Genomic DNA, 26,803 nt, shown 5'->3' with positions numbered 1-26,803 from the left:
GGCTGTGTCTGCTGGGTCAACCACGAGAGGAGAGAATATAGCATGTCCACTGCTATGGCTGCTGTGCCATTCAGGAGAGAATAAATGTGTTTGCAGTTCCTATGACTCCTTGAGTTTTCTTCCAGTTTTCCTGCTCGCACCTTGCCTGCCCTGGGCTCAACGAAGAGTGTACACAGTGAGATACAGCAAGACAGTTGGTGGAGTCAGCAGGATCAGCGAGACAGGGAGATATCCACACTGGGGAAAATTTGGCTGCAGAGAAGGTCAACTGGAGCTTTTTAGAAGTAAACAAATGTCTTAGATTAGGGAGGCAAAATGCAGTAGTGTAGACTCCTGAGTCAGATTTCCAGGCTTGAGATTCTGGCTTCACCTCTTGCAAAGATTTTGGACAACTTCCTAAACCTCTTTAAGCCCACTTTGTAGAGTAAGGATAATGATAAGATCCACTCCATCAGTCTGTTGTGAGGTTTCAATAAGTTAATCCGTGTAAAGCCCTGAGCCAGGTGTGTGGTGGGTTGTAAACATCTGGTGAATTTCAGCTGCTGAATGCTTTCCGTTTCTGTGGCCAGGCTGGGGGTCTCCTTGTCCCCACATTTACCGAAACACAATGTATAGGAGATATGTCTGGGGATCCATGTATTTGAAAAGTTCTCCATAGGAATTTATGGTGTGCACTCCTGGTTGAGGATTACTGCCTTTAATAAAGGAAGAAAAGAACATTACAAATGGTTCAGGAAGAGAGCTCCAGGGTAGTAAGATCTCTGTGCCCCCTTTACTGCTAGCTGGTAGGTAAGGAGACAGGTATGTGTGGGTCTTCGCTTCCTAGTCACCTGAACCTCTTCTCTCTGTGGGCTTTGCAGGAGAGAGCCATGACCAGCCGACAATGGATGGGGTACGTCAAAGAGGGAAAGGGCAAGACTCAAGAATTCTGTTCGATTTTTCTCCAAATAGGTCAAACTGTGTCTCCTCAGTCCATTCCAACCACAAGTCTTGAAGTAAAGAATGGAGTGAATTGTGAACACAGTCCAGTGGATTTAAGCAAGGTGAGCAGAGATGTGGAAGTTGGCTCACAGGCCTAAGCATATCTCTTGTGGAGCCCAGAGTCCTGTTGCTGGAAGCTGGGTAAGCTTTGGCATTTCAATATCCTTTCTCCAGGACCAGAGCCCCTTCTGCAGAAAAGGAGGCCCATCTGCTCATGTCTTCCTCCTTCTCCATCCCAGAGAGGGCTGACTCATCAGTTCCCCCCCACCCCCCGACCCTATTCGACCTGCTGAAACTCACTAGCCACTGATAAACTGCCCTGATGCACACCTCCTGCTGTTTCAAAATGATTTTCTGATACCTGCTCTCTAGGAGCATCTTCTTACCTCCAAGGTTTTATTTTTCAATTATTCTTATTTATTTACCTCCAAGCGTTTTGTGAAAACAATATTTTTGCTACTATCTCACAACTACTTTGTGGTTAAACTCTTCTTGGTGACTGTGACTTTGGTGTCTGAGGCCTCTCCCACAGGATCCGGGTCCCCCTGCAGCTCTTGGCTCAATCCTTGATCTCCCGGCTGCCGGCCTTTCCTTGCTCTGGTCTCTCCCTGACACTGTCTTTCCAAAACACAGATAGTATTATGTCACTTCTCAGCTCATGAGGCTCCCCGAAACCTCAGACAAAGCATTCAGGTATTTTAAAATGGAAACAATTTGACCTGGAGTTTCAAAAAAATTTTCTTTGAGGTTGCATGGCATAATGGAATTCAAATCAGCACCCTAGATTTAAATTCTCTCTCTTAGAAACTCTGTTGTCATGGGCAAGTCAACTTCATCTCTCTGGGTCTTGGTGACTTCATTTTTTTAAATAAAAAATGAGTCTGATTGGCCAATCTTATCCACCATACAGAGTTATTTTAAGGATTAAGTGAAGTAGTATGAGAAAAATATGTTAAATCATAAAATGATGCATGAATGTAATGTTGTGAGGAGGGTGATGGATATGTGAGGTGATGGCTCCCACACTGTCGGGGTGCTTTTAAATTTTCAGGTGGACCTTCATTTTATGAAGAAGATTCCCACTGGGGCAGAGGCCTCGAATGTCCTGGTTGGAGAGGTGGACTCTCTGGACCGCCCCATTGTCGCCTTTGTGAGGCTGTCTCCAGCTGTCCTTCTCTCAGGCCTGACAGAAGTGCCCATCCCAACAAGGTAAAGATGAGGACCACAAAGCACACTGCCTTCTGCCTGATGCACAGGTTTATATGAGCTCTAGTGGAAGAAACCCGGAGACAGCAATGGCACCCCACTCCAGTACTCTTGCCTGGAAAATCCCATGGACGGAGGAGCCTGGTAGGCTGCAGTCCATGGGGTCGTTAAGAGTCGGACACGACTGAATAACTTCACTTTCACTTTTCACTTTCATGCATTAGAAAAGGAAATGGCAACCCACTCCAGTGTTCTTGCCTGGAGAATCCCAGGGACGGGGGAGCCTGGTGGGCTGCTGTCTATGGGGTCGCACAGAGTCGGACATGACTGAAGCGATTTAGCAGCAGCAGCAGCAGTGGAAGAAACCAGCTAATGCCAAAATATAGGATTAATTAATTTGGGGATTGCTGTTTAAAATTCAACAATGATCTCAGAAAACTGGGGTATATTTGATTAACCTCTGTGCAGAAGAATTGTAAGACTTTTAAGGCTGTGACTGTGCAGTTTCTGTGACGTGGGAAATTGAGACTCAAAGGCATTCCGAAGACATAGCAAGGACCACTGACCTGGGATAGGGAGACTGTCTTGATCTCCCTGTTCTGCAGAACTTTATCCCAGGGAGACATCTCTAAGCAAAGTATTGATGTCTCTTTCCATAGTTCTGGCAGGATTTGTATGGTTTGCAAATATGTCCGTATTTGTTCCAAAGCCTATTCATGCACTCCAGAGGTGGTGATAGGTGATTCAGAGTCCCGTTAATTATGGAATATTCAGATGTCCAGGACACAATTTAGACTCCTCTGCCGGGCTTGATCATTTCAATTGCCTTATCCTTCTCCTCTCCCCATCATTTTCTTATTAGAGCCATGAATGAGATACAGATAATCTTGAATTTGCCATGTTTTGAAAAAATATCCTTTCTAGAGCAAGGAATTACGTCTATGGAAACCCTGAGAATTATAACCACTTTATTGAATGGAGTCGTACAGATAGCTTCCAATGACTGTAGGAGAGCTATTAGGTCAAGGCTACTCAGATTGCTCCATCATTAGTTTGCTTCCTTTTTTTGAAGTTACTATGATAAATTCTGTTTGATAGAAAAGAGAAATGTTATGTTGTTTAGAGAAGAAATTTCCTTATATTTCCTTACATAATTTCCTTTTCCTTACATAATTTCATCTTTTTTGTGTGTTGCCAGGTTTTTGTTTATCCTATTGGGTCCAGTAGGGAAAGGTCAGCAGTATCATGAGATTGGCAGATCCATGGCCACCATCATGACAGATGAGGTATGCACACCACTTCTGCTTTTCATGTGTTCATCTCATAAATATTTATTGAGTGTTTACTCTGTGCCAGGCATTGTGCTAGTTGTTGGGGGTATAATAATTATTGTTGAGAAGCAATGCAGGTCATGTTTTTGAGGATCAAGGCCTCTTGGATTTTTCTTCCTCTGTCATCTCGCCCTTTTGGAATAATCAAGGATGCAGAGAAATCTTTTTCTGGGAAAACTATTGCCAAGTAGGATACCAAGTGGGAAAGATATTAAGGCTGACTTAACTTTCTAGAGAAAATAGTTAATGAAGTATACCCAAGCTATTTACATAAAGAAACCTCACTCCCATTTCACGTAAATGAGCTGTAAATGAGACCAGCTTGTCAGGGGGATGCTCTTGGGCATTGTCATGTGAATGTGCTAGGGTTACTAGACATTTCGGCTGCCCCTGCTGCATCCCTGGTGAGGACTGTGCTGCTCAGGTTAGTTGCAGAGTAGGGCCTTGAAAAGACATATGTCTTAGAGGCAAAGGGAGATGGGGCTGTGTTTTATCAGCTGTCTTTGGTTGGAAGACATATTTCATGGAGGACCTTTATTAGTAATTCCATCCGTTTTTTCTACCCATCATGATCAGGAAAATTCCTCATGCATCTTGGCTTTTGTTCCATTCTTTGAGGAGATAACAGAATTACAAAACTTTAGAGTCATGTCTTATCTCTTTCTACACTGATAGACATATATTTAGTTTTTTTTGACTCATCTTTAGATTCATTTTTAAAACTCTTTTATCCCTGTACTTCAAGTGCTAAACTTATCTACATTTCAGAGCCCCTAGACAAAGATAAAAACCAAGAGGTTTTATCCATCTTTTACCATATCCATTGGTTATTGTTTAAGTCAAGTGACTTTCAGCTTTCCTGAGGATTTTTTCTTCTCTTAGATTTTTCATGATGTGGCTTATAAGGCAAAAGAACGAGATGACCTCCTGGCAGGGATTGATGAGTTCCTAGACCAGGTGACGGTGCTTCCTCCAGGGGAGTGGGACCCCTCCATTCGAATTGAGCCACCCAAAAATGTCCCTTCCCAGGTAATGTATGCACATGAGCCAGTGGTGGCTTAGTGTCACTTACTGAGGGCCCACCATGGACACAGCAAAGACCATGTTGGTGTATGCTAAGTAAACTGAGAGGTGGTTCTATTGCAGGGTGCCTAGAATGTCAGAAGAGTAATAAAATATGAATATGCAGTAACATCGATTGGCCAGGATTACCCTGGGATGAATTTTAAGCCAACTTTTGGAGGATTGGTGTGAAATGGCAGAGAGGAGAGGAGGGGGCATTTCTTGGGAGTCTATTAAGAATGAAGCCACTAAATGAGAAGAGCTCAGTGCATAGAGCGGAGAAGGCAATGGCACCCCACTCCAGTACCCTTGCCTGGAAAATCCCATGGACGGAGGAGCCTGGTAGGCTGCAGTCCATGGGGTCGTTAAGAGTCGGACACGACTGAGTGACTTCACTTTCACTTTTCACTTTCCTGCATTGGAGAAGGAAATGGCAACCCACTCCAGTGTTCTTGCCTGGAGAATCCCAGGGATGGGGGAGCCTGGTGGGCTGCCATCTATGGGGTCGCACAGAGTCGGACACGACTGAAGCGGCTTAGCAGCTGCAGCAGCAGTGCATAGGGAGTGCAAATGGAGTTCCCCATACTTTTTTTTTGAGAGGTTAAAGATGGAAGAAAACTTCTACAGTACACTGGTCCCTGGGCCAGGTGTTTTACATATGCTAATTAAATCTCTCAGCAACATCTCCAAGTAGGTGTTGTTATTTTTTATTTAACAAATGAGGAATAAAAGTACTATCTTCAAGACAGATTTGCGACTTGAACTCAGGTCATATCTGATGCCAAAGCCTTCACGTTTCTGTTTCTGGACAAGACAGAGGAGTCAGGTACCAGTGGAGAGGAAGAGAAATTATTTGTTGTCTTTTGTGTTTTTCAGAAAAGTCAATAAACTGTCCCAAATCAGTAAATGCATCTGAAAGCTATAAGAAACACTTGGGTATTTTGGGGGCTGCTTTTGGATTCTCTCATGCTACCCTGACCCCCGCCATCTCCCATCCTCCCACCCCGCCTACCTCCACCATAGCAGGAAAGACAGAATAGGTGGTTGACTTTGCTAATGTGTGGTCCTCTGTTAAAAGGAGAAAAGGAAAATGCCTGGAGTTCCAAATGGGAACGTTTGCCACATAGAACCGGAGCCACATGGGGGCCACAGCGGGCCAGAGCTTCAGCGCACTGGGCGGTAAGTTCTGGAATATTTCACAGCTAATACTGCTTACTGGACAGAAGCTGTATAAAGAAATGAGTCATCTTTGCTTTCAGCCTTCTTCTCTATAGTATCTTTATTGGCTGGAAATTGGACCACTGACAATAAGTATTACAATTCTATTGAATACTATATCATTCATTCAAGTTCTCAAACCACCTACCATGTTCTGTCTCACCTCCTATCCTTCCCACACAGTGTTCCCCCTGATTTGAACATTCCTCCACCTCTTCATTTCCAGGCTAACTGCTTCTTGTCCTTTGATTCAGCTTAGGCGTCCCTTTGGAGAGTCTTCCAAGACACTCTTTAGAGGAGGTTAGGTTATTCCTGCTGTGTGATATCACAGCTTGGAGCCCTGTCCCCTGCCCAGCTACTACCCTCAGCCCAGTCCCCTGTTATAGCCCTGGTCATCTTTTATTATTATTTCTTGATTTGATGTCTTTCCTGCCAGAAGGGTTTGCTCCCTAAGGGCGGGGACCCCATTATATTCCTAACACCCAGTTCAGTGCCCTGCATAGAGTGGATACCTAATTATTATCTGACGAATGACTATTAGAATGATGACTGTTCTTTAGCACGAGTGGACATGGCATGCGTAAATATTAAATGGTTATTTTAAGTTAAGACATGGATAAATATTAAATGGTTATTTTAAGTTGAGAAACCCCTTGGGGTAGGGAAATAAGTACTATTTTAGGTGTGTCTGAGAATAGGCAACTTACTCTTCTGGGCCCAGATTTTAAGGACAGATGTCCAATGAGGAGGTTCTCTGTGGTAGATGAGGAAAGAGGGTCCCCAGGCTGGGAAATTTTATATTCCAGGTAGGAAGGTAGTAAAAGAGAATGAGATTTGGGGTTGGAGTGGCATCCAGAGGTGTCCCCCACATTGTGGGAGAAGGCTGGGACTATGGTTCTGGCATTGTGAGTTGTGCTTGTGTCTAAGAGGGTCTACTGGGCCTTCTCTAGGGCCTTCACCTATTTTTTCCTTCCTTCCTTGAATTTGCTTTCCTTATTTATTTATCTTCAGTACTCTATCCAATGGAAGCCCAACATTTGTTTCTTTTTTTGAATTGCTGAGAGTGTTGATTTTTCCACTCTTGGAAATTCAGGGACAGAAAGGCGAGGAGACAAGAAGCCAACAGAATAGCATTTAACTAGCAGTATTGATAGGGAGAATTCATCCTGGCTGGAGGAATGTATTTGAGGGCGGAAGGATAACTGGGCTCTGGGAGGGATCACTGGAGAAAAGGAGGAGCCCTTTGATGGAAGGGATCGCTGAAAAGAGGGATCAAGTTCCAGGAGTAAAGTTCATATTTTCTTTAAAGTTGGAGGAGGTCTGAGTTGTGGCGGAGGAGTCCTGGTATTGAGAAGCATTTCAAAGGATACATTTGTCTTTAGAATAGTTTCCAGGATTGAGACTATCTTAAAGGAGGTGGTGCTTTTTTAAGGGGAAGAGTCTTGGGTATGGATTTGATAGAATTTCAAAGCTATGATTTATCCTTTTGAATACAAAGGGTATTCACAACTCAGGACTGAGAGTTTGAAAGTAGTAGAAATGAGACCAACAACTTTCCTTGAAACACATGATCTTTGCAGAGGTGAGAGCTCAGCTTTCTTTTGGTTTCAAAAAGAGAATAAACTAGAGTCCCATGCTTTTTTAGAGGAGGGTCACTTACAATCAATTCCACATGGGGGTTTGGGAGTCCATTAGATTGGATCTATATCTAGACCTGATACAGAGTCTGGGAAATGGTGCCTGACATCCCCAAAGAAAAACCCATATAGCCAGGACCATCACACACTTAATTACCAGCCCCCAGTACCTTTACTCACAAGTTCAAATGGGGCTTGAGGACATTCTTCCATAATGCTGAGTGAGGAACTGCTGGAATTGACAAAGCTGAAAGGAAGGGTCATTGAAACTCAGAGCCTCACTCTATTTGGTGTGCCTCTTTCTGAGTTCCAGAAGTTTCCCTCAGAGCCCTTAGGAAAAGACCTCAAGACACATAACTTTCTTCTTGTAGCTTTTTCAGCTCGTATCGGGGATCACAGTTCACAGTTCATGCCAACTCTGGCTCCTTTCCCAGTCTCAAAGTATGTAGGGGTGAATATGAACCTTCCTCTACAGATGAACATCCTGGAGTTTTCTGGACCTTCCTGGACTTCACAGACTAAAACTATATCAAGCTGAACTCTGTATTCTTTGTACCTTGAGCTGTGTTTCTTTGAGGTGGTGCACAACCTGGGGATGCCATCCTAGTTGGATGGAGAGGTACTTAAGATATGGTAGTATAGGCTCTGAGAAGGTGGGAGAGGAGGCAGAGTTGAGAACAGTCTGAGTTGTGTGTGATCTGACCTCCCAAGCCAGGGCCAAGACAGTGTCTTGGGCCTCCCTGATGTTGACGATAGGTCATGACGCCGAGGCATTCCCATGCAGAGCGAAGAGCAAAGTCTGACTTGAGTTCCTAGGCCAGAAGCTTCACAGCACCGAGGATGCTCTGCTGAGGGGTTTTCCCAAGTACATCGGTATACCTCGTTGGAGAAGCCATTGGGGAAGGGTTGATGAAGAAAAGAATTGGGGGTTACTATCTTGATGATCCAAGCCCCACTTGAAATAGGTTTCTTCCCAGGCACAGCAGAAAATTGGATGGCTGGCCTGTCCCTAAAACCTTGCTGGCCTGTCCCTAAAACCCTCCCCAGAGGGCTTCCTAATTAGTGCTCTAGAGCCTAGTGGCGCTCCCCACAGGTAAGTCCTTTCTGGCTTCAAGCTTAAATTTGTGTCCCTGTGTGCCTCCTGCTGCCCCAAACTTGAACATCAAGGATAGTATTGAAAGGGAAAGGAAGTCTCAAATATGTGAAGGAAAGCATCCATGTGTGATTATTGTCTGTGCCAGATAACTCGATTAGGGTCTATATGAGTGGGGAATGAGGCAGATTCCAAAACAGGATTTGAAATCACTTTAATTTATGTTATACCATCAATAGGAGCCTCAGATCTTTTCTCTCCCCTTTCAATCACTGCTAGGCAGACAGATGTCCTTCCTTTCTATGGCTTCTTATAAATCCATTTCACATAAATCTTTTGCCTGTTACTCATAGACACTCCTCCTGAATAATGAGCCTCGCGCATCCAGGAGAACCAATCATGGCAGCATCGTAGGGTGAGGCTCACCGCTGCAGAAGGTTATTCTCCCAGAATAATACCCTTCAGAGGAAGGTCTTTGGTGTTTGGGAGGTAATGCTATGTTGGCTAAGGACCTGGAAAATCTTGAATGTTACCCCGGATTAATTGCGGCTGCTCATAAGGTCCTTGAGGGGCTATCTCCTCAGAGGGGAAAGCAAGACCAAGTGACATTTTATTACAAACTGTAACCTGGGTCCCAGACCCTGAGGTGGAACTCCCATGCTCTCGGTTAGACCCTGTAGATAGCTCCTTACCTCAGCGAGGCCGGCCAGGCAGGCTAAAGCCGAAGCAGGTCACAAGGCTGACTTTGCCTCTCTCCTCTAAGCGCAGGCCCAGACTGTGATGTTACCGCTGTAGGTTGAGGAAGAGTAAATCCCAACTGGGCCCTGCAAACCAGAAGAGCAAGTGGGTCAGATAAAAGAGTGTGTGCCCTGTGTCCATCTGTGTACCCATTTGACCTGGCTAGATGAGAGAGGGAGCTTTTATTTTGCTTTAAATTGGAGTGTAATTGCTTTACAATGTTGCGTTAGTTTCTGTTGTACAGCACCTATGAATCAGCTACATGTATTCCCTCCCTTTTGAGCCTCCCTCACCACCCCCCACCCCCGCCCCACTACCATTCTACCCTTCTAGGTCATCACAGAGCACCAAACTAAGCTCCCTGTGCTATACAGTAGCTTCCCACTAGCTGTCTGTTTTACACACGGTAGTAGGTATATGTCAAAGCTACTCTCTCAGTTCATCCCACGAGAGAGGGAGCTTTTGAATGGAGAAGGAGAGCTGGCTCGGCCTTCTCCTCTGGCATACAGATCCCAGACCTCACAGGACACCTCTAGGCTCCTGAGCACAGAGAAAGAAAGAGCTAGCTAAGCCTCCTTTCATGAGAGAGTAGATTGGTGTCTTTTAGTTTTTAGTATAGAACATTTCAAACATAAACAAGAAGAGAGGACACTGTAATGAACCCCCATGTGCCCATCAATAGTTACCAACATTTTGCCAATCTTGTTTTATCTATTTCTTCACTACTTGTTTTATTTTTATGTTTTCTAGATTATTCTAAGCCAAATCACCAGTTACATGTCATTTCACCTGTAACTACTTGAGCAGGTATCTCTGTTTGATAAGGACATTTTAAAAAACAGGAATGAAATCTAATAAAATTAACAATAATTCTTTACATTGTCTCATGCTTAGTCCATATTCACCTTTCTGTGATATTCTTGGCAACATCCTTTTAAAGTTTGTTTGACACAGGATCCAATGGAGGTTTGCAATGCATTATTATGTTCTCATTCTATAACAGGCCTCCTCCTCTTTTTTTTTTTCCCTATGCCATTCATGTGTAGAAGAAAGTAGGTAATTTGCCCTGTAGAATGCTGAATGACTCTCTTCAATGACTCCACTCTTTAAAAATTGCCCCTGTCTGGACATACTCCTCCTTCTTGGTGTAGGACATCTCCCTCTTGATCTTTCTCATACCTGGGAAGTGGAGAGGGATCTTGAAGTCCTGCCACCAAGTCCTCTTGATTCTGCCTCCTAATTGGCACCCGATTCTCTTCCCAACCCATGGCCTCCAGCCTTGCCCCATGTTCCATTCATGACACTCTCACTGGAGTGATCCTTTCAGAATGCCTGCTTACTTATGCTGCTTCCCTGTTTAAAGTCCTTCACTGCTTGACACACTGTTGGGATAACTTTCTGATTCCTTTTTATAAGGCCCTTTTGTGACTTAGCTGTTCCAACATCTCTAGCCTTGTCTATTGATATTACCCCTCACATTGCCTTATCCAGTCATAACTCTTTCAGCACCTTGAACGTGCCAAGCGCTCTCACCTCTAGGCGTCATCCACGCCAGCCCCTCTGCCTCATCTGGTGCTCCTGGTCCATTCTCGAGTCCCAGCTGAAACGCCCTTCCTGTTCTTTGCGGCCATGGCACCCTCACAACACTGTCTGTCCTCTGTGCCAGACTGTTCACCCTAGAGAGAAAGGGCTGTGTTTGCCTTGCTACTGTTGCGTCTCCAGCACCTGGCACAGTGCTTGGCATGAAGTATCTGTTACTACTTGGCAACTGCATGAATGATTATGCTGATTTCTCAAGTAAGGTGGGTAGTTCAGAGTAAGAATATACATGTGATAGGGGCTTTTTATCTAGAAAACATATAATAAAACTAACAGTTTTAATACCATGATAGTTTTGTTCATTGCTTCCTAACAGCTCAGAATTTGAAGTTTGAAGCTAATACTTCATTTCACGTTAAATTTTGGAAACTTTTTATTGAATGGGTGTTATGCATAGCAAATTAATTATTTTTATGCTTGGAATAATCATCCAAATTCATGCCTTTGATTGCAAATAGAATCCATGTTGGAACATGGCCAGAATCCATGCTGCCCCCAGAGAGATCTCTTGTGCTTGGGGTCAAATTGAAGCCAAATATTAACCTCCATACAGAGCGCATTTGAAGTGCTTTGGAATGTGCTCTGTTGACTTGCTTTAGTGGGAGAAGGACTGCATTAGACACCTGTCTGCTGTGTTTCTGCAGGCTTTTTGGGGGCTTGGTTCTGGACATCAAGCGGAAGGCCCCCTGGTACTGGAGCGACTACCGGGATGCCCTCAGCTTACAGTGTTTGGCCTCCTTTCTGTTCCTGTACTGTGCCTGCATGTCACCTGTCATCACTTTTGGGGGATTGCTTGGAGAAGCCACCGAGGGGCGCATAGTAAGAACTTTGCCACTTCTAATGGTCCCAAATGAGAGTGAAAATATGAAGGCAGCCAAGTCTTCTGGGAGGAAAATTCCCTGGGCATGGACTGAAGAGATTGGTTTCTTCCTGCTGAATTACATAGTCTTCTGACTTCATGCCAACGAGCAACACCGCTCTCCCTTTAGAACAGACCCTCTTCTGCCTGCATATCAATTTAGATAGCTGATTGCCCTGTTGTATTGCGTGTTGCTCCAAGGATAGAAAATTATATATTGATGTCATCTGAAAATAAGATTTAAGGTGACTCTGTATGACAACCCATAATGTGAATGGTATCATTGTCTTTTCTATGTATATTTATAAATAATTAATTGAGTTGTGCATAGTAGACTTGTTAAGGAGTCGTATGTAGATAGATTTGGGGACCTAAATTATTGAAGCAGTATCCATTTACAAGAGGATTAGACTATGTACACATCGCTCTTGCTGAGACAAAATACAAACAAGTGGCTTGCCAGGTGCACTGGAGAGCTAAGTTAGGAATGTATGTAAGCCTGTGTCACTCACTTCAGATGGGCTGTGGGCTCAGTGTGATTTTTTTCCCTCTGTAGAGTGCGATTGAATCCTTGTTTGGAGCCTCCATGACTGGGATCGCCTATTCCTTGTTTGCCGGCCAGGCTCTCACCATCCTGGGAAGCACTGGGCCAGTGCTTGTGTTTGAAAAGATTTTGTTCAAATTCTGCAAGTAAGACATTTGGTTTTCTGAAAACTCTATCTGGATGTGTTAGTTTGCTACTAGGTTTGAATGTTAGGGTCCTACTAGAGTGTAAGCAGGCAAAAGCATGCTGTGGTCTGCCACCCTGCCTCCAGGTAGGACCAGACCTAAAATAGCAGATCTCCTGGCCCTAAGAGCTTTGTCAATGTCCCTCAACTTTTGACTTTTTTGACTTTTTATCTTTAAAAGCACTTTCCCTAGCTAATCCAAACTCCTAATGAAAGTTTCCTAATGAAAACTCAATTTCCATTTCTAGTCAATTTTTCTTTTTAAAAAATTTAATTTTTTAATTGTATGGATTTTTTAAAATTTTAAATTGGAGTGTAGTAGAATTACAATATTGTGTTACAGTTGTAAGCAAAGTGATTCAGTTATACATATACCTATATTCATTCTTTTTCAGTTTCTTTTCTTATATAGGTTATCATGGAATATTGAGTAGAGTTCCCTGTACTATATAGTAGATCCTCGTTGGTTATCTGCTTTATATATATATATAGTAATGTGTGTATGTTCATCCCAAACTCCTGATTTATCTCTCCCTCTTCATTATTCCCCTTAGGTAGCCGTAAGTTTGCTTTTGACATCTCTAAGTCTGTTCCAGTCAATTTTTAATGAGTTAATGCTCCCCCTTTATATCCTGATTGTTGGTGGGGAGTCAGCATGTGCTTGTTTTCCTATAAATCCTTCTTGCATTGTGTATGAGAAGTAGGAGCGCATGGAGTGCGGCCAGCCCTTCCCCCTTAGCTGCAGGGAGAGGACCTTAACCCCGTCGGGCAGGGTGGAGAAGTGGGCCGTGGGCAGTTTGCTCCTCCTCCGCTGTCCCTGTGCTTGCTGTGGGAAATACTGCCTGTGAAGCAGGTCTTTGTTACAACGGTCCCAGGACAGCCTTCAGGAGTAAAGTGCAGTCTGAATTAGGGACAAATTAGCTTGCAGTACTGGAACTGACAGTAGCAGATGAATTAACCACATTTCTGACCCTTGCCTGTAATGCAGGGGGTCAGAATGTAACGCCATTCACTGACTTTTGATGAACTTTGGTCTTGTTTCAGAGACTACGCTCTCTCATACCTCTCCCTGCGAGCTTGTATTGGACTGTGGACTGCCTTCCTGTGTATTGTCCTTGTGGCAACTGATGCCAGTTCCCTTGTCTGCTACATTACTCGCTTCACTGAAGAAGCGTTTGCCTCCCTGATTTGCATTATTTTCATCTATGAAGCAATAGAAAAGCTGATTCACCTGGCAGAGACCTACCCCATCCACATGCATAGCCAGCTGGACCACCTTAGCCTGTATTAGTGAGTATGCTTCTGCTTCTTTTATTTTTAAAAAAATAAAGTGAAGGGCCTGAGTATAATGGCTGAGACAGCATGCCATGCAGTGCTTGTAGCTTCTGTTAAGGAAGTGTGTTGGCTCTCTGGGAAACAGAGCTTGGTCTGCCAGAGGAGAACAGTCAAAAGTGATGATGGGGGAACCTCCCTGGTGGACCACTGGTAAAAACTCCACCTTCCAAAGCTCAGGGTGTGGGTTCACTCCTTGGCCAGGGACCTAAGATCCCACATGCCTCACAGCCAAAAATCTAAAACATAAAAGAGAAGAATATTGTAATAAATTCAACAAAGACTTTAAAAATTGCCCACATAAAAATTTTTTAAGATAATGATGGGGAAGATAGATTAAGAGTAAGAATCAGAGAGGACTTGAGAAATGCTTTCCAGAGTATGTCTTTTGGGTCCAGGCATTGAGACAAAAATAGACTGCAATACAATATTGTAAAGTAATTAGCCTCTAATTAAAATAAATAATTTAAATTAAAAAAAAAAAAAGGACTGCAAGTGTAGCAAGGAGAATTCAAGTTAGTTGTTGGGAAGAACTTCTTTTTGCAAAAACTTGTGAGGCTTTGGACCACATCACATTCTCTGAGAGTATATATAGGCTACTCTTAGGAATCATTAGGTAGAAAATATTAATAATTCCTTATAGATCCATAGGTCTCTTACTCTGTATCCAGAAGGTCTAGAAATCTACTTTGTTGTTCAGTTGCCAAGTTGTGTCCAACTCTGCAGCCCCATGGACTGCAGCATGCCAGGCTCCCATGTCCTCCACTATCTCCCACAATTTGCTCAAATTCATGTCCACTGAGGCAGTGTGATGCTACCTAACAATCTCATCCTCTGTTGCACCTTCTCCTCCTGCCTTCAGTCTTTCTGAACATCAAGGCTTTTTCCAATGAGTCAGCTCTTCGCATCAGATGGCCAAAATATTGGAGCTTCAATATCAGCATCAGTCCTTCTAATGAATATTCAGGATTGATTTCCTTTAGGATTGACTGGTTTCATCTCCTTACTGTCCAAGAGACTCTTAAGAGTCTTCTCCAGCACCACAATTTGAAAGCATCAATTCTTCAGTGCTCAGTCTTCTTTAAGGTCTAACTCTCATGTCTGTACATGACTACTGGAAAAACCATAACTTTGACTATATGGACCTTTGTCAGCAAAATGGTGTCTTTGCTTTTTAATATACTGTCTAGGTTTGTCATAGCTTTCCTTCCAAGGAGCAAGCATCTTTTTAATTTCATGGCTGCAGTCACCATCTGCAGTGATCTTGGAACCCAAGAATATAAAGTCTGTCACTGCTTCCACTTTTTCCCTATTTGCCATGAAATGGTGGGACTGGATCTTCTTCTTTTTTTTTTTTTTTTTGGATCTTCATTTTTTGAATGTTGAGTTTTAAGCCAGCTTTTTTACTTTCATCAAGAAGCTCTTTAGTTCCTCTTCACTTTTTGCCATTAGAGTGGTATTGTATGCATATATGAGGTTGTTGATATTTCTCCTGGCAGTCTTGATTCCAGCTTATGATTCATCCAGCCCAGCATTTTGCATGATGTACTCTGCATAGAAGTTAAATAAGCAGGGTCACATATAGCCTTGATGTATTCCTTTCCCAACTGGGAACCAGTTAGTTTTTCCATGTAAGGTTCTAACTGTTGCTTCTTGACTCACAGTTTACTCAGGAGACAGGTAAGGTGATCTGCTATTCCCATCTTGTCAAGAATTTTCCACAGTTTGTCATGATCCACATAGTCAAGGGCTTTCACATAGTCAGTGAAGCAAGTAGATGCTTTTCTGGAATTCCTTTGCTTTCTTCACAGTTCAGTAAACGTTGGCAGTTTGGTCTCTGGTTCCTCTGCCATTTCTAAACCCAGTTTGTACATCTGGAAGTTCTCAGTTCATGTACTGTTGAAGCCTAACTTGAAGGATTTTTGAGCATAACTTTACTAACTTGCAAAATGAGGGCAATTGTCCAGTAGTTTGAACTGGACACTTTCTTTGGCACTGCCCTTCTTTGGGACTGGGATTAAAACTGACCTTTTCCAGTCCTGTGGCCACTGCTGGGTTTTCCAAATTTCCTGACATATTGAGTGCAGTACTTTAACAGCATCATCTTTTAGGATTTAAAATAACTCAACTGGAGTTTCATCACTCTACTAGCTTTCTTTGTAGTAATGCTTCCTAAGGCCCACTTGACTTTACACTCCAGGATATCTGGCTCTACGTGGTACCCATACCATCGTTGTTAATCCTGGTCATTAAGACCTTTTTTTTTTTTTATATAGTTCTGTGTTTTCTTGCCACCTCTTCTTAATCTTTTTTGCTTCTGTTAGGTCCTTACTTTTTCTGTCCATTATCATGCACATCCTTGCATGAAATATTCCCTTGGTATCTCCAGTTTTCTTGAAGAGATCTCTAGTCTTTCCACTCTATTATTTTCCTCTCTTTTTTTTGCACTGTTTAAGAAGGCTTCTTATCTCTCCTTGCTATTCTCTGGAATTCTGCATTCAGTTGGATATATCGTTCCCTTTCTCCCTTGCTTTTTCCTTCTCTTCTTTCCTCAGCTATTTGTAAAGCCTCCTCATACAACCACTTTGCCTTCTTGCATTCCTCTTTAGGGTGCTTTTGGTCACTGCCTCCTGTACAGTGTTACGAACCTCTGTCCTTGGTTCTTCAGGCACTCTGTCTACCGGATCTAATCCCTTGAATCTATTTATCACCTCCATTGTATAATCATAAGGGATTTGATTCAGATCATACCTGAATGGCCTAGTATTTTTCCCTACTTTATTCAATATAAGACTGAATTTTACAATAAGAAGCTAATGATCTGAGCCACATTCAGCTCCAGGTCTTGTTTTTACTGACTGTATAGAGCTTCTCCATCTTTTGCTGCAAAGAGTGTAATCATTCTGATTTCAGTATTGACCATCTGGTGATGTCCATGTGTTAAGTCACCTCTTGTGTTGTTGGAAAGAGAGTGTTTGCTATGTCCAGTGTGTTCTCTTGACATAACTCTATTAGCCTTCACCCTGTTTCATTTTGTACTCCAAGGCCAAACTTGCCTGTAACTCCAGGTATCTCTTGACTTTCTCATTTGTATTCCAATCCCCTATGATGAAATGGACACTCCAGTATTCTTGCCATGAGAACCCCCAAAAGATATGACACTGGAAAATGAGCTCCCCCAGGTCAGAAGGTGTCCAATATGCTACTCGAGAAGAGTGGATGGCATTTACTAATAACTCCAGACAGAATGATGTAGCTGGGGCAAAGCAAAAAACAACACTCAGTTGTGGATATGTCTGATGGTGACTGCCTGAGCAGAAGGCGCACTGTGTGGGGATGCCTGCCAGCCAGCCTCGATACGCTTTTCTAGATTCTAAGTATCCCTTTATTCACACTTTAAAAATAACTCCTTAAACATGTATTAGAATTTACAATTATTTTATTACAAAATAATCACCATCAGGGAATATAATCTTTGAAACCTAGTGGATTTCTGATTGGCATTGGAGGAAGGTTCATTCTTTGACCTTTCTTAATCATTCATTTATTCATTTAACAAATATTCGTTGAGCACCTACTATGTGCCCAGCACTGTTTAGACCCTGGAAACATAGCAGTGAACATGACAGACAAAAGTTCTACCGTCATGAGTTTATGTCCAAGTGGGAGAAGACAGGCAAAAGCGACCAGCTCTGGATTGTGTAGACTTTGGATTTGGATACTGAAATTCTTTGTTAATAAAGCTCAAGACAGTATTTTCTTTAAAAACGAATTTTATTTCTTTTTGGCTGTCTGGGTCTTCGTTGCTGCTCGGGCTTTCTCCAGTTGCGGAGGCCTGGGGTTACTCTCGATGTGGCGTGCAGGCTTCCCGGTGTGGCGGCTTCTCTTGCGGAGCACAGGCTCCAGTCCGAGCGGGCTTCAGTAGCTGCGGCACACAAGCTCGGTATTGTGGTTCCTGGGCTCTGGAGCACAAGGTCGATAGTTGTGGTGTGCAGGCTTGGTTGCGCCACGGCATGTGGGATCTTCCGGGATGAGGGACTGAACCGGTGTCTCCTACATTGGCAGGCAATTCTTTACCACTGAGTCACCAGGGAAGCGCCAAGATGGTATTTTTTTTTAACATTTCAGTTGCATTCCATTGTTGATTCATGTTGCAGGCAGATTCTTTACATCTGAACCACCAGGGAAGCCTGTTATAAAGCTAGAACTCCCCAATTCTTTAAGTGATTTTATGGTAATAGGTGTGTAACTGATTTTTTAAATAGAGTTAATTTTTTGAGAGCAAATTTTAGGATAACAGCAGAATTGAGCACAAAGTACAGACAGTTCTCGTATACCTCCTGGCCCCCACCATGCAGTCCCCCCACTATCAGCATCTATCACCAGAGTGACATGTTTGTTGCAGTCAGTGACACATCATGATTACCCATAATCCAGAGTTTACATTAGGGTTCACTCTTGGAATTGACACACGTATAGTGACATATCTGCCGTTATAGCATCCTACTGAATAGTTTCTCTGCCCTAAAAATCCTCTGTGCCCAGCCTGTTCATCCCTCCCCCTTACCCCAACCTCTGGCAACCACTGATCTTCTTACTCCATAGTTTTGCCTTTCCTACTGTGTCATATAGTTGTAATCATACAGTGCATAGGCTTTTCAGATTGGCTTAATTCACTTCATAATATGCGCTTAAATGTCTTCTTTGTCTTCTCATGGCTTGGTAGCTCATTTCATTGTAGCACCGAATAATAGTCCATTGTCTAGATGTACCACCATACATACATTCACCTACTGAAGAACACTTTTGTTGTTTCCAAGTTTGGAACTGATTTTTTTTTAATACATAAATATAGTATTTTATGCTTTCTCTGTTTTTGTTTTGTTGATTTCCTTCTATTGTTATTACCTATTGAGATCTTTTTGAATTTTAATCCTGTTGCGCTACATCCTTAGAAGGTGTGCTTGGCAGAATCAGAGGTGAAACCAAGTTGCTGGGAATGGCCATGTCAGTTGAGTATACTAGGAGCCAGTACAGGCGTGAAGCATGCTGGGACTGGGAAGCAACATGGTGGCCAGTGGGACAGGTCTGGTCTGCTCTGGTTTGGATGCAAGATGAGGCCTGGGGAAGCCAGGGAATGACCAGGAGAGTGAATATTACCAGGGAGAATGTTGTAGTTTCCATCATGATTCCAGGAGGCTCTGACTTTAGAGCAAGAATGTGATAGGGGTTTAAGGTACAAAATATTTTGGCTTGGGGAGGCTATTGAGAGCTGAATGGGGGTATCCAGTCCTCCTTGCTATGTAGAATGTATTTTGTAGGTAGAGCCCAAGAGATAGAAACTAAGCAAGAGAACTACCACATCAGATGCCTAACTCGTCAGCACTATATCTGAAGACCCACATGCAGATTTGAGCCCAATTTTAGTAATGACTGAAAAATCAGGGTATAATTGGATCTCAATGAATAGGACCAACCTCAAGGATCTGAAGTGGGCCAAGGAGAAATAGCACGGGCTTTGGCCGCGCCTTTGGCCCTGTCATGGCTCAGAACATTCACTTGAATACTTGGCTACTTCTCTCAGGAATGTTTTCTTTTCCCCTCAGCTGCAGGTGCACCCTCCCAGAGAATCCGAACAATCACACTTTGCAGTACTGGAAGGACCACAACATCGTGACAACAGAAGTGCACTGGGCCAACCTGACTGTTAGTGTAAGTCTGGGCACTGCAGGCAGCTCAGACTCGCGGCCACTGGGCTTCAGGGCTCCTTCTAGATGGAAGTGGGGAGCCCTTCAGTACACTCTGGTGTTGATAGAAATCAAACTTTTTGGTTTTGTTTTTTTAGAACACAATTCTTAACTGACTTTCCTTTCCCTTCAGAATTCTCTTGTACACAAAGGGAAAGGAAGATGACCTTGCACCTCTTTCCCACACACATCCTGCCCAGTGACCCTACACTGAGGATATGTGGGAATGAAATCAGGGAGGATCAGGGGACAGATCCAGATTTTGTGGGGGCTTGAAGAACATTCAAGTTTGGAAGTCCCCTGTAATAAAAACGGTGTAATAGCTGGGGCCATCCCAGAACCTCGTGTTTGCTCAGGACAGTTGTGATTTCTTTTACAAAGTGTCTTAGTTAGGACCGTAAGCAGTCACCCAAAATGCAGACAAGAGCCCACAGCTGCATGGAGGGCAGGTGGAGGCTACAGGCAGCCTGCATGTCCCAGCAACCCTGGGATGACAGTGACAGTCAGGAGACAGCAGCTGTTTCCTCCCTCGTGCCTGCCTTTCATCACCCAGAATGTCTATTCCTCCAGGAGTGCCAGGAGATGCACGGAGAGTTCACAGGCTCTGCCTGTGGCCACCATGGACCCTATACTCCTGATGTGCTCTTTTGGTCCTGCATTCTCTTCTTCACCACCTTCATCCTTTCCAGCACCTTGAAGACTTTCAAGACGAGTCGCTATTTCCCAACCAGAGTAGGTAGCACACTCTTGCATTTCTTTTGCGTTAGACTTCTAATATCACAGAACCCGTTCTCAGCCTCCATGCTGCTTGGGAGTACACTGACAGGTGCAGAGCTCCAAAGACCTGATTCTGGAGGCCGTGGCCTTCTCTTCTTCCTGTGTCCAGCAGCCTCTTTCATAGATGTGTGGTGTAGGATGAGGGGTTAATACCTAAGAATTTTTGATTGAAAAGTGTCCGGTGAGTTTAAGGTGGTCGTCCTATTCAATTACATCTCATTTCCAGAATGCGGGGGTATGTCGCGAGTAGTAGCTGGAATGGCACCTGAAGACAGTGCATTGGGGTGACTGCCTGGGGTGCGTAGGGGACCCTAGAGTCTCCTCTGGGGGATGACTAGTAATAGCTAGTGAAATCACTGGGCACATTGACTGCAGCAGCCAAAACGCTCCTGCCTTGGTCTGCATGATGATTTGAAGCCTCAACTGCCTCTCCCTGACACAGATGGCACTGTTTGTTTCCTGACTGGTTTGGGCGGGGTGGAATTAGAGGCCAAGCATAGAGGGACTAAAGGTATCTTTGCTTTGAGGAGGAGCTAGGATCAGGAGGAAATGGTGGTTTTCCTGTGTGTGAGGCTTTTATCAGTCAGATATGCAAAGCAGGATGAGTGAATGGGTGAGGGTCTCAGTTGATGAGACATTTTCTTTGTATACATTCAGGACAACAACACATTCTCAGATGTCAGTGAGTCTACACAGTGGTTAAGGGAAGCTGCATGGAGGGCAGGTGGAAGCTCCCGTTCTAAATAAGTTGTTGTTTCTAAATAAGTTGCCTAAATAAATAATTTCTAAATAATTTATTTGTTTGTTTCCAGTCTGGACATACAATGAACAGGTGGCAGTTGTGTACTGACTACTTGCTACTTGCTCAATCAAGCCTGGCTTAAGTGAAATAGGGGATGCAAAAGAAGCTTAAAATGTCTCTGTAACAGATACACACACTACTATATATAAAATAGATAAACGAGGACCTGCTGTATAGCATAGGGAACTCTACTCAGTATCTTGTAATTAACGTATAGTGGAAAAGACCCTGAAGAATAATATATATATGAAATTGAATCACTTTGTTGTACACCTGAAACACTATAAATCAACTATACTTCAATTAAAAAATAATAAACTGTAAAACATGAATTATGCTGCGATTCATGGGGTCACAAAGAGTCGGACACGACTGAGCGACTGAACTGAACTGAACTGAAAGTTACTATATAATTTTAAAATATATATATCTGTGTCTCCTTTGCTGCTCTGCAAGTAAGATCATCAGTACCATCTTTCTAGAGTCCATCAGTTTAGTTCAGTTCAGTTCAGTCGCTCAGTTATGTCCGACTCTTTGCGACCCCATGAATCGCAGCACGCCAGGCCTCCCTGTCCATCACCAACTCCCGGAGTTCACCCAGACTCACATCCATCGAGTCAGTGATGCCATCCAGCCATCTCATCCTCTGTCGTCCCCTTCTCCTCTTGCCCCCAATCCCTCCCAGCATCAGAGTCTTTCCAATGAGTCAACTCTTCGCATGAGGTGGCTAAAGTACTGGAGTTTCAGCTTTAGCATCATTCCTTCCAAAGAAATCCCAGGGCTGATTTCCTTCAGAATGGACTGGTTGGATCTCCTCGCAGTCCAGGGGACTCTCAAGAGTCTTCTGCAACACCACAGTTCAAAAGCATCAATTCTTCAGCGCTCAGCCTTCTTCACAGTCCAACTCTCACATCCATACATGACCACAGGAAAATTCATAGTCTTGACTAGACGGACCTTTGTTGGCAAAATAATGTCTCTGCTTTTGAATATGCTATCTAGGTTGGTCATAACTTTCCTTTCAAGGAGTAAGCGTCTTTTAATTTCATGGCTGCAGTCACCATCTGCAGTGATTTTGGAGCCCCCAAAAATAAGGTCTGACACTGTTTTCACTGTTTCCCCATCTATTTCCCATGAAGTGATGGGACCAGATGCCATGATCTTCGTTTTCTGAATGTTGAGCTTTAAGCCAACTTTTTCACTCTCCACTTTCACTTTCATCAAGAGGCTTTTGAGTTCCTCTTCACTTTCTGCCATAAGGGTGGTGTATCTGCATATCTGAGGTGATTGATATTTCTGCCGGCAATCTTGATTCCAGCTTGTGTTTCTTCCAGTCCAGCGTTTCTCATGATGTACTCTGCATATAAGTTAAATAAGCAGGGTGACAATATACAGCCTTGACGTACTCCTTTACCTATTTGGAACCAGTCTGTTGTTCCATGTCCAGTTCTAACTGTTGCTTCCTGACCTGCATACAAATTTCTCAAGAATCAGATCAGGTGGTCTAGTATTCCCATCTCTTTCATGTATGTATTAATATATGATATTTATCTTTCTCTTTCTGACTTCACTCTGTAATAAGCTCTAGGTTCATCCACCTTTTTAGAACTGACATTCAAATGCATTCCTTTTTATAGCTGGGTAATATTCTATTGTGTATATGTACCACAACTTCCTTATATACTCATCTGTTGCTGGACATCTAGGTTGCTGCCATGTCCTAGCTACTGTAAATAGTGCTGCAGTGAACACTGGGGTACATATGTCTTGTTCAATTATTGTTTCCTCAGGGTATATGCCCAGGATTGCTGGGTCATCAGCTCAGCTCAGTTGCTTAGTCCTGTCTGACTCTTCACCACCCCATGGACTACAGCATGACAGGCTTCCCTGTTCATCAACTCCCAATGGACACAACCTCATGTCCATCAAGTCGGTGATGCCATCCAACCATCTCATCCTCTGTCGTCCCCTTCTCCTCGGGCCTTCAATCTTTCCCAGCATCAGAGTCTTTTCCAATGAGTCAGTTCTTTGCATCAGGCGGCCAAAGTATTGGAATTTCAGCATCAGTCCTTCCAGTGAATATTCCTAAAGGACTGATTTTCCTTTAGGATTGCCTGGTGGGATCTCCTTGCTGTCCCAGGGACTCTCAGAGAGTCTTCTCCAACACCACAGTTCAAGAGTATCCATTCTTCAGTGCTCAACTTTCTTTATAGTCCAACTCTCACATCCGTACATGACTACTAGAAAAACCATAGCTTTGACTAGATGGACCTTTGTTGGCAAAGTAATGTCTCTGCTTTTTAATATGCTGTCTAGGTTGGTCATAGCTTTTTCTGCCAAGGAACAAGCATCTTCTAATTTCATGGCTGCAGTCACCATCTGCAGTGATTTTGGAGCCCAAAAATAAAGTTTCCCATTGTTTCCATTGTTGCCCCATCTATTTGCAACTGGACGCCATGAGCTTTGTTTTTTGAATGTTGAATTTTAAGCCAGCTTTTTCACTTTCCTCTTTCACTTTCATCAGGCTCTTTAGTTCTTCTTCACTTTCTGCCTTAAGGGTGGTGTCATATGCATATGTGAGGTTACTGATAGGTCTCCTGGCCATCTTGATTCCAGCTTATGCTTCTTCAAGCCTGACATTTTGCATGATGTACTCTGTGTAGAAGTTAAATAAGCAGGGTGGTAATATACAGCCTTGACGTACTCCTTTCCCAGTTTGGAACCACTCTGTTGTCCATGTTTGGTTCTAACTGTTGCTTCTTGACCTGCATACAAATTTCTTAGGAGGCAAGTCAGGTGGTCTAGTATTCCCATCTCTTGAAGAATTTTCCACAGTTTTTTGTGAGCTACACAGTCAAAAGCTTTGGCATAATCAATAAAGCAGGAGTAGATATTTTTCTGGAACTCTCTTGCTTTTTCAATGATCCAACAGATGTTGGCAATTTGATCTCTGGTTCCTCTGCCTTTTCTAAATCCAGCTTGAACATCTGGAAGTTCATGGTTCATGTGCTGTTGAAGCCTGGCTTGAAGAATTTTGAGCATTACTTTGCTAGCGTGTGAGATGAGTGCAATTGTGCGGTAGTCTGAACATTCTTTGGCATTGTCTTTCTTTGGGATTAGAATGAAAACTGACCTTTTTCAGCCCTGTGGCCACTGCTGAGTTTTCCAAATTTGCTGGTATATTGAGTGCAACACTTTCACAGCATCATCTTTTAGGATTTGAAATAGTTCAGCTGGAATTCCATCACCTCCACTAGCTTTGTTTGTAGTGATGCTTCCTAAGGCCCACTTGACTTCACATTCCAGGATGTCTGGCTCTAGGTGAGTGATCACACCATCATGGTTATCTGGGTCATGAAGATCTTTTTTTTACAGTTCTTCTGTGTATTGTTGCCACCTCTTCTTAATATTGTCTGCTTCTGTTAGGTCCATACCATTTCTGTCCTTTATTGTGCCCATCTTTGCATGAAATGTTCCCTTGGTATCTCTGATTTTCTTGAAGAGATCTCTAGTCTTTCCATTCTATTGTTTTCCTCTTTTTTTTTTTTTTTGCATTGTTCGCTTAGTAAGGCTTTCTTATCTCTCCTTGTTATTCTTTGGAACTCTGCATTCAAATGGGTATATCTTTTCTTTTCTCCTTTGCCTTTAGCTTCTCATATGGTAGTTTTATTCCTACTTGCAGGGCAGCAAAGGCAACACAGACATGAAGAACAGACTTTTGAACATAGTGGTAAAGGAGAGGGTGGAATAATGTGAGAGAATAGCCTTGAAACATACATATTGCCATATGTAAAATAGAGAGTCAGTGGAAGTTTGCTGTATGATGCAGGGAACTCAAAGCCAGTGCTCTGTGCCAGCCTAAAGGAGTGGGATGGGAAAGGCGGTGGGATAGGAATTTGAGAGAGAGGGGACATATGTGTACCTATGGCTGATTTGATGTATGGCAGAAACCTTCCTATGTTGTGAAGTAATTATCCTCTAATTTATGTGTGTGTGTGTGTGTGTGTGTGTGTGTGTGTATAGAGAGAGAGAGAGAGTGTCCCTGTCATCAATAGGAAGGGAAAACCCATGAAACAACCAGGCCCATAGGAGATAGCAGTCATTAGATGGATGCCATCCTGGGATATAAGTCCCACAGGAGTTCAGAGGAGAGAAGGACCCTGGGCCCCAGGATGGGCTTCTTGTTAGGGCAGCTACATGTTCAGAGAATTTATGTAGCATTCAGAGGAGATCTAAAAAAAACCAGGGAAGGGGAGCTAGAAACCTCAGGTTTCACAAGAAAGCAAAGTCAGGTTAAGGTATCAGTGATATTACATATGGCCATGTATATCTATCTGGCCAGATGTTATATCTGGCTCAGTCTTGTTGGAAGCTCCGATTAAGGTGGGCATACAGTGGGCACTAGACACTGAGGGGGACTGTGTTTTATTAAAGCTACAAAACTATAAAATCGGTTAGTCAGTCCTCTTAGGGGCAAAATGGTGATGAGGGGCTTTGAAGAAAAATAATGCAGAAAAAGCATACAGAAAGTACTAGGGTGGAGGGTGGTGACCATGAGAGATGATTAAGTGGAAATTGTGATACTTGAGTGGATGTAAAGGAGGGAGCTGCCCATGGAGTCACCTGGAGGAAAAGCCGCTGAGGCAGAGGGATGAGCAAGTGCGAAGGCCCTGAGGTGGGAGAGTCTGGTGTAAGAAACAGCAAGGAGGGCTGTGTGGCTGGGACAGGCAGAGTGAGTTTGGGAGCATTAGGACCTGAGTCAGAGCAGTAATGATATCAGATGTGTGTGGGCCTCACTGGCCAAGGAGGTCTCTGGGCTTTTTAGCTCCGTGAAATGAAGAGGCATTTCAGGGTTTTGGTAGAAGAGTGACATGATCTGACTTGTGTTTTGAGCGCTCATTCCAGCAGCTTTACATAAGGACAGAGCCAGGGTTAGGAGTCTGCTGCAGCTACGGAGACGAGAGCTGCCGGTGCCTCTGATCTGGTTGGGAGCTATGGGGTGGTGAGAAGGGGTCTGATTGTGGGCATGAGCTAAAAGCAGAGCCAACAGGACTTGCGAATGGATTTGATGTTGGGGCTGAGAGCAAAGAGGAGTTGGTGCTGCTGCGAGGTCTGGGTGCAGCTGGATCTTGTTGTTCCCAGGAAATCTTATTCCAAGTTCTCAGAGCTATTCCCTAAATGCTGGGCCCAGATTCTCTAAACAGAACTCCTCAGAGTTTGGAGTGGGTCCCAATAGAATTTGTCAGAGGATTCATTCTCCCTTATGACACCCACACTTTGGTGGTATTAATTTGGGCATGTTAACATAGTCCTGTTGTTTAAATATGCTTGTATTAATTGACCAATAAAATTAAATCATTCTTCTGAGCATGTTTAAGCATTTTACAATACTCGAGTCTTTTCTATTGTGTTTAATCTACTGTAACACATCTCCAATCCTTTTTCGTGCCAGGTCCGCTCCATGGTGAGTGACTTTGCTGTTTTCCTCACTATCTTCACAATGGTGATTATTGATTTTTTGATTGGAGTCCCATCACCCAAGCTTCAGGTTCCCAGTGTGTTCAAGGTAAACAGATCTTAGGGTACTCGGTGCCCTTATGTAGTTCATAGACTCTGATCCCGAGTTATTTCAGGGGCCTCTCCTTATCCTAATCATGTATTTTGTAGTCCTCTAAATCTGAGTTGTGCTGCTC

General features: G+C 43.4%; 1 protein-coding gene across 14 annotated transcripts in view; it reads left to right on the top strand.

The window, feature by feature from the left end:
- The window catches only part of SLC4A8 (solute carrier family 4 member 8), a 111,245-nt gene that overhangs the window by 64,155 nt on the left and 20,287 nt on the right, over positions 1–26,803 (top strand). For all 14 annotated transcript variants that reach the window (XM_015471003.3, XM_059886875.1, XM_059886878.1 and 11 more), the window contains 11 exons: positions 952–1,043; positions 2,033–2,190; positions 3,386–3,473; positions 4,401–4,547; positions 5,659–5,759; positions 11,510–11,684; positions 12,281–12,414; positions 13,497–13,742; positions 19,391–19,496; positions 20,102–20,263; positions 26,563–26,676. In XM_015471003.3, the coding sequence (XP_015326489.1) occupies positions 952–1,043; positions 2,033–2,190; positions 3,386–3,473; positions 4,401–4,547; positions 5,659–5,759; positions 11,510–11,684; positions 12,281–12,414; positions 13,497–13,742; positions 19,391–19,496; positions 20,102–20,263; positions 26,563–26,676 (1,523 nt within the window). The remainder of the gene's footprint in view (positions 1–951; positions 1,044–2,032; positions 2,191–3,385; positions 3,474–4,400; positions 4,548–5,658; positions 5,760–11,509; positions 11,685–12,280; positions 12,415–13,496; positions 13,743–19,390; positions 19,497–20,101; positions 20,264–26,562; positions 26,677–26,803) is intronic.

Source organism: Bos taurus, chromosome 5, assembly GCF_002263795.3.
Source record: "Bos taurus isolate L1 Dominette 01449 registration number 42190680 breed Hereford chromosome 5, ARS-UCD2.0, whole genome shotgun sequence".
NCBI classification, from domain to species: Eukaryota; Metazoa; Chordata; class Mammalia; order Artiodactyla; family Bovidae; genus Bos; species Bos taurus.
Note: the sequence above shows the minus strand (reverse complement) of the source record. Positions and strands in the feature narration are given on the sequence as shown.